This window comes from Pygoscelis adeliae, unplaced genomic scaffold (assembly GCF_000699105.1).
Source record: "Pygoscelis adeliae isolate BGI_AS28 unplaced genomic scaffold, ASM69910v1 Scaffold453, whole genome shotgun sequence".
Classification (NCBI taxonomy): Eukaryota; Metazoa; Chordata; class Aves; order Sphenisciformes; family Spheniscidae; genus Pygoscelis; species Pygoscelis adeliae.
In genome coordinates, this window is record NW_008824450.1 from 1,060,343 (window position 1) to 1,067,815 (window position 7,473).

The 7,473-nt window shown below is 56.6% G+C and overlaps 1 protein-coding gene across 1 annotated transcript in view; it reads left to right on the forward strand.

Annotated features, from left to right (window-relative positions):
• Positions 1-7,473, forward strand: part of PLXNA1 (plexin A1) — a 106,015-nt gene that overhangs the window by 55,866 nt on the left and 42,676 nt on the right. Inside the window, exon 9 of the mRNA XM_009321039.1 lies at positions 3,356-3,556. Coding sequence (XP_009319314.1) covers positions 3,356-3,556 — 201 coding nt within the window. The remainder of the gene's footprint in view (positions 1-3,355; positions 3,557-7,473) is intronic.

Sequence of the window (7,473 nt, forward strand, 5' to 3'; positions counted from 1 at the left end):
GCACTGCTGGACAAGTTAACGGTGGACGTCCAGCCCCGTCCCCTCTGTGGGAGGGTGTCTAACTGGGAGGGTTATTTTAAGCAGGATTTGGTCTGGCTGCGTTGGTTGAAGTGTGGTGGGTACTGATCAGAAGAGGCAGGGACGGGGGTTAACAGCAGTGCTTAACTCGGTCTCTGACGGTTCCCATGGGTGGTTCACCATGGTTTCCTGGGTGGGAAAGCGGCTGTTTTGTAGGAAAACTCAGAGTGACCCACGGCACTCTGTTTTGGGCGTGCCGGGGATGTTCATCTGGATTTCTGGGGGTGGCAAGGCAGGAACGGGGTGTGGGTAGGAGCCACCACTCATGTAAATGTGCCTGGGAACGGCGGCAGCAGGAAGGATGTCCCTCCTCGCCAGCTGCGGTGGCTTTGAACCCTGGGCTCTGGAGATCGCCCTCCTCTGTGGCTTGCTCTGGGGTGCAGGGCTGGGGAAGGGGTGATGAAGTGGCACAGGCTGCTGCTTGATTTTCCCCACTCCGGGTGCACAGCGGTGGCCTCAGAGTGATCAGTGATGGACGTTGGAGTCTCCCATCCCAAAAAGCTGCTCTCCTGTGACAGTCCCTGTTGCCTGCTGATGCTGAGCTGCTGCAGAGGGTAAAAGGCTCCTGGCCTGCAGGGACCAAGTGTGTTGGTTCAGTCTAAGCAGCTTCAGCTTGCGTTTCTTCTTCATTCCACCACCAGTGGGAATGGCTGAGGACTTTGTGAGGGACCCCCAAAAGCCAGCCCTAGACTGCCTTCATCCCCATCTCCACTGAAGGCACAGCCTTGCCGCTGGAGCTGGGAACTGCCAGAGAAACCCAGACTGCAGCATTTGCAACGTGATTCTAAAGCTCTTACCTCTCCAAGCAAACCTGGACACCCTTGTCATGTTCTTATCCAGCTAGAAAAACGGTTTTAATGGAGAAAATCCAAGTTGTGCGATGTTTGGGAATGCGTGTGTCAAGGTCTTGCTTTTCTGCTCGTCCCATCCTTTCTTAGCTGCCTGCTCCTGGGAGCTGGGGCTCTCCTGGGGGGGGGCTGTTTTCAGCCGGCCGGGGAGCTCCGCGGACTGTGCAGAGCGTTCCCAAGGGATGTAAGTGCCGGGCAGTGCCAGAGTGAGTTTTGTCAGCGGTTGGAATTGCTTGTAGGGGAAATGAGTTGTCCTAGTGCCCCCACCCCTCCGGGCACCCCGGGCGCCCACCAGCACCAGGTGCTTCCTGTTTGGGCGCAGGCTGACATTTTTGCTGGATGACACACTTCTGCCGGCAGATGGGGAGCGTGTGACGTCGTGGGGGGACTCGGCTCTGGCTCAAACTGCGAGTCAGCAAAACGAGCCTGCCTGCCTGCGCAGGGAGAGGGACGCACGGGCCTGCCGTGCTCCCTGTGCACCGCTCTTGTGAGCATCCGTGGTGAGCCCAGCTGGGGTGGCACAGACTTACCCACTGCCCTGGCTGGGCCGGCAGTAATAATTATGGAAAAATGAGGAGGTGGAGGTGTTGGAGAGTGAGCCGGGAGCTAATCCTCGCCGAGCGTGTGTGTGCCCCACAGGGAAGGTGTGTGCCACCCGCAGGGTCCCCCTGCAATGTGGAGGGGGATCAAGCAGGTGGGGACATCTCCATCCATCAGCACTTCTGAGCTGGTCCTGAGCCAGTGGAGACCGGCCGCCTTGCAGCGGCGGGGTCTGCTCATTATAAATGGCAGTGGGCACATGGGGTCTCCCTGCTGTGAGCCCTGAGCTGATTCTGAAAGGGGAGGCAACTTCAGCCCCGCTTTGCAGAGGGGCAGCTGTGATATGGAGCAGGGAGGTGGCAGAGCAGGAGGCAGAGGGTCCCCAGACTGTCCCAGCCCCATCACCATCTCCGGGTTGGGGCTGGCACTGCTGTTCCTCACTGCTTTCATTTTGTTTAGCATGTTTTGCAGATAAATAGTGTCTTCCCTTAAAAATTGTGCTTTTGGGGAATACAGGCTCTCGAAGAACAGGAAACTTAGAGAGTAAAAGGAGCTGGGGTTTTCTGTCAATATTTGCTAAATGAATCAATTTCTTGTTCATTTCTCTGCATCATTTGAAAGTTAGATTAATCCTACCAGCTGAGATAAAGCCCGGTGCTGTGCAGGGTCCAGCCTGGCTCACTGCAGGGTGGCAGGAGGCAGCTGGGCAGTGTTGGCCACGCGTGGCTCCTGGTGGCCTTGGGGCGAGAGCTGCCCCCGCAGCCGTGGCCGTCAGCAGCCTTGTGAGAGCAGGAGGGCGGCTGCGCCCACCCCTGGCGCTGCTGCTGTCGTTCCTGTTTTTGGAGCAGCTCGTTTCAGCACACATTATTCCCCCTTGATGTTATTTCAAGCCGACGCTTCCAGGAGATGCTGCCGTAGGTGCGAGACCTCCGCCAGGATCGGCAAGGCCGGCGTGGGATTGCATCAGGCTGTTGTTGCCGAAGTGGCACCCGCTGGGGCCGCGGAGCTATTTTGCTGCCTGAGCTCATTTATTTTTGCTCCCTCCTGCTCCCCTGTGCTTTGCACACAGGGCTCACCGGCTCCCCCGGAGCAGCTGGGAGCCCGCGGCTATTAAAAGTCGAGTGCTTTGCCCTCCCGACAGCTCCTTCCCTGGGGAGCGTGGGGGGCTTGCAGGGTGGTGCCAAGTCCCTTGCCCTTGCCTTCCTTCCCGGCTTGGACTTAGCAGCATCCCCTGGCCAGAGGTGCTGTCTTCTGGGCAGCTTGCAGCCAGGCTGGTTGGAGTGACGCTGCTTTGAGCTGACTGCGTATAGAAGCAGCAGCAGCAAAATTCACTGCAGAGCAGGTTCTCGGCAGCACTGCAGAAGCACGTTGTAGTGTCAAAGGGGGAAAAGGCTTTTCTGTCCACTCATGAAGGAAGGGGAATGGAGCCTATAAGGGAAACAGGAGGGCTGAGAGGGCAGCCTGACAATGCACAGCCCAGTGGGCGTTAACTCTGAAACCTACTGACTGCAACGATGGCATGAAAGCCCATCTCGTTACCAGTCATTTCGCCCAAACGTGTGCTGCTGTCACAGTGCTAGGTTGCAGGTCCTATAGCTGAATCCTCTCCCCACCTCCCGCCTGGATCAACATGAGCTATGGAAAACACCTCACTGCCCTGCCATCAGATCCCTCTGTGCTCTTATTTTCTGTCTTTAGGGCTTTGGTCAGAGCAGCCATGAGATGCTGGTTTGGGGTTGGCTGCACATAAGGATTTACTCAAGCGTGTGCTCAGGGTGGTATTTTTGCAGCGCGTTGCCCAGCCTGCCAGCCAAGGAGGGGTCCCAGGGGTGCTGGGGGAGGCTATGTGGTATTCCCCTCTCATTGGCTGCCCCTTGTTCCCCTTGCAGGACTGCCCCCAAATCCTGCCCTCCACCCAGATCTACATCCCCGTGGGCGTGGTGAAACCCATCACCCTGACGGCCAAGAACCTGCCCCAGCCGCAGTCCGGCCAGCGCAACTACGAATGCATCTTCCACATCCCTGGCAGCACCACCCGTGTCACCGCCCTGCGCTTCAACAGTACCAGCATCCAGTGCCAGAACACCTCTGTGAGTGTGTGGCTCGCCTCGGCGTGTGCTTCGTTTGCGGGCTGCTCGTTCCTGCCCTGCCGTGGGACCTTCCCGGCTTGTTGCATGGCTGGGTTTGCTCTCCTGTGGGCAGGTAACAGGGGTTTCTGGTGCTCGTGGGGTGCGGGGTGGGCTCCCCCCCACTTCCCCCAGGTGCACGGGGAGGCTGCTGCCCTGGGGTCGTTCCGGATAAGATCAACGCCAGAGCTGCCCCGGGGGAGGCGCCAGGCTTTAGGAGCACTTCCAAGGAAATTGGCTTTGGAAAGCTGAAGAAAGTTGCCTGGGCCGGAGCCAGCTGGCTCGGATGTGCTGGAGCTTTGACTCCCCCTCCCCTCTGCCTGCTTTTGCTTCCCCCTGACACCAAGCCATCCCACTTTACAGGCAGGATCGAGCCAACACCTTCTCCATGTCCCACTGCGCGCACACTCCTGCATGCAGCCGTGCCTGTCAGCCCCACGAGCGCTTCCCCTCCTCCCCTGCAGCCCCTGTCCATCCCCAGCTCTGACCAGCAGCTACCTCATCTGCCTGCGTGCCTGCTCTCCATCCCAACCCTGCTGGTGCCTCGCTCCCTGCCTCTCTGTCCTTGCTTCCTGCAGCTCTGTCACTTAAGCTCTCTCCTGCGGGCAGCTCTGCCTGCTCTGCGCTCTCTGGTTGCCTTATCCCTAAGCGAGAGGGTGTTTTGCAGCCCCTCGGTGAGCTCTGTGTGTGCCCCTTGCTGTGCAGTAATCCTCTGCAGGGAGCACCAAGCCTATGAGCAAACCCACGCAGGGTGTTAATAGCCCCTCCGTGAGCTGGTGTTGCTCAGCTCCTCGGCTGTCCCGCTGGGCTCTGCACCGACCTGCCCTCGTCTGCATGGAGCTGGCTCCTCCCTTCTCCCTCCCATTTAATCCTTTTAAAATTTGTTTTCCATCACTCACACTGTGAAAGCTCATTTGCAGCCTGACACGAGCACCGATCCCTGCTTCCTTGTCCTTTGGTGGCATAGAAGCCATTGAAGATGAGCCCTGGCTCCCTCCCTCCTCCTGCACTCTCGGGGCTGTGGAGCCTTTGGGCAGGAGGAGCAGCCTGAGTCACTGCCTCCTGCCCTGGGCAGCAGTGCCGGGGGGATGCTGTGCTGTTGGGGCTTTTTCTTGACGACATGTGGTTTGTGAGGAACAGAAATGCTCCCTGTCCTGAGCTGCCGGCTGGAAATGTTGTCAGTGGATCTGTGCTTGGCCTCGAGGCGAATGCAGGCAGCGGCACAAAGTGCAGGCTCCAGGGAGGCGCAGGACCAGAGTGGTGCCTGCAGGGCTCTGCTGCAAGAAGCCATTAACAAGGCGGCTTAAGCAAAGGTTTGTCATCTTGCTGCTGCGTTCAGGGAAGAAAAGAAGCCAGGTGGAGTGCTGCCCAGCAGACCTGGCTTGGCTGCTTATCCCTGGTGTTGATAGTGACCCTCATGAGGGCTTCACCCATGTGGATCTGTCCCCGGACCCAGTCTTGCCTGTCGCCTGCACGGCTCAGTGTTAGTGCTTCGAGGGGAACATGATGGATGTGTGTGCAAAGAGACATCTCCCTGGTGCAGGTCCCTTTGCTGGGGTCTCATTGCTGCTGGTAGCCAAGCTTGGCTGCTCTGCCTCCATCGCAGCCATGTGGGAGGTTTCTTGTGGGTCAGCTGAGCCGCCCTTGTCCCGGCAGGAGGCCGGTTACACCAGGTACCTGCTTGATTGTCCAAGGGCTGTTCTGCAATGTGTCCGTGCCTGGCCCCACTGCCAGAGCACCTGTGGCTGGAAACGGGCTGGAGGAACCATTGTTCTGTTGCAAAGGGTGGAAGAAATGGGGCCTCTTTGACCCAAAGAGAGAGCCCAGCCTGCGGGGACCCCGGCCAGGCGCAGAGCTGTGTGAGCACCCGGGAGCCAAAACTGCATCTGCCCGGGGCATGGGAAGTCTTGTGAGGCCCTGCCCTTGCCTGGCCGGAGCCCCTCGTCCAGCCCAGCCTCCTGCCAGGTGTCCTCTGCCTGCAGCTGGCGGAGCCGGCAGCTCCCTCTTGCCCAATTCTTGAGTATGTGGTTTGGCTTAGGTCATTCAAAAGCAGTTTGGGACTGTGTGTGCTGCAGGATGCTCCCCACAGAGAAGTGGCACAGCTGCATGGTGCCGGCAGCGGCAGCCTGATGGCTCCTGCGGGGTGTCGGGGGAGAGGTGCCTGTGCCAGAGCAGAGCCTTTACCTAACGGAGGTGGGGCTCGGAGCAGGAGTCTGAATCATTTGGACTCATTTCTCCCCAGTAAGTTTCAACTTGCAGGGCAGGAGGGAGAGGCGGAAGCAGAAACCACTGCCTGTGTTTCCCAAGGGGGGTGCCGTGGCTGTCAGCACTGGTGTGTCGAGCTGCATGGCCTCTGCAGCTCTTCTTCAAAGGGATGAGACAGCCTGAGGTGTGCCTGCCCACCGTACGGTCCCCATACAGAGCTGAGGTGACTGACACCTTCTCCTGGGCTGACAGTGTTGGATGTTTGACCTGAAAATTGGCCAGGGACACCCGGAAAGCAAAGCAAATCGGCCGGAGAGCACGTGGGAGGCGGTGCAGGCTGCGTGGGCATGGGAGCGGGCAGCAGCAGCGATGTGGGGCTGTGGTCTCAGACAGGAGACTTGGCTTTCAGGAGCAGGGTGGCTTCACAAAAGGAAGAAGAGAGTTTTGGCTTAAAAGAAGCTGTCTTGCTTTCAGGGTCTGCTCACCTGCCTTAACGTCTGAGGGCATTTAGCCAGGCTGCTTTATGGTGTGGGGAATTCACATTCACACTTCTGCGATGCTTGTCTCCTCCCCATCTTTTTTTGCAGTCCATCTGGCTGGCTGATAGCACTTCAGGCTCGTGTGCAGTCACCCACCGGTGATCCGCCCGGTTCTTCCATTGCGATTCATTTTTTGGGTTAGGATTTCGAGTCTTGCCTGGTGTGGAGGACACTCTGGTGAGTGGAGGAATAGGGAAAGGATGACATCCTCCCAGCCAGCAAGTGAGGAATGGATGTCCTCACCTCGGGAAGGTATTTAAGCACACTTTGTTTCCAGGAGTTCAATGGGATCTAAACAAGAGGTTAATTACTCTGCGGAATTAGGGATGCTTTCCTGAATTGCGGGTGAATCGAAGGGATAATAAGTCAAGCCCGCTTAAAACTCTTTGTCTTTTGTTTATTTTTAGTGCTTGTCAAACTCTGATAACTTGTTAGCACTTTGAAGAAAAGACATCTTGGTTAAATATTCAGCAGTCCATTCATTAAGGTTTGAGTGTTGACTATAAACATCATTTGAGACACCCAATAGATCTTCAGCAAACTCAAGGGAGACCAGGCCTAGTGTTCCCCACACATCCCAGGGCAAAAAGCAAGCAGAAAAAACCCTTTTCTGCCTCCTCACTTTGGTCTCTTTCTGCTCTTCAAAGCGAAAGCAACCCTAAAGGTTTTCTGCGTGCATTGTAAAGAAGCAAAAAGGAAAGACAAGCCTAACTAAGAAAATAAATTATTTGCCAGTAAACTAGTTTTTCGTTAATTGGTTACTTTAAATCTTCTGGAGGCAGACATTTCCAGGCTTGCTTCTTGCAGCGGAGGATGGAGAAATGGTCAACTGTCTCTTAATGTGTGCGGATGATGCTACTGCATTTCATTTTCCAAGCATCCCTGCCTTTGCCCATTCTTTCCCATCTGCCATCCCTAAACGGGGCTCATTCTTCCAATTGCTGCAAAAAATAAACAGTTTTGCTGTTAGAAAGTACCACAGTCCCGAATCCACACTACTGCTTGTAACACTGGACTTCATCCGATTTAGTCCTGGCATTGGCAAAATGACTACAGGTATTTCTCGCTGCCAAGGGCTTGGCTTTTTCTCTCCAGAATGTTCCTCTTAAGGCTGAAATAGCCCCAGAGCTGCTCTTT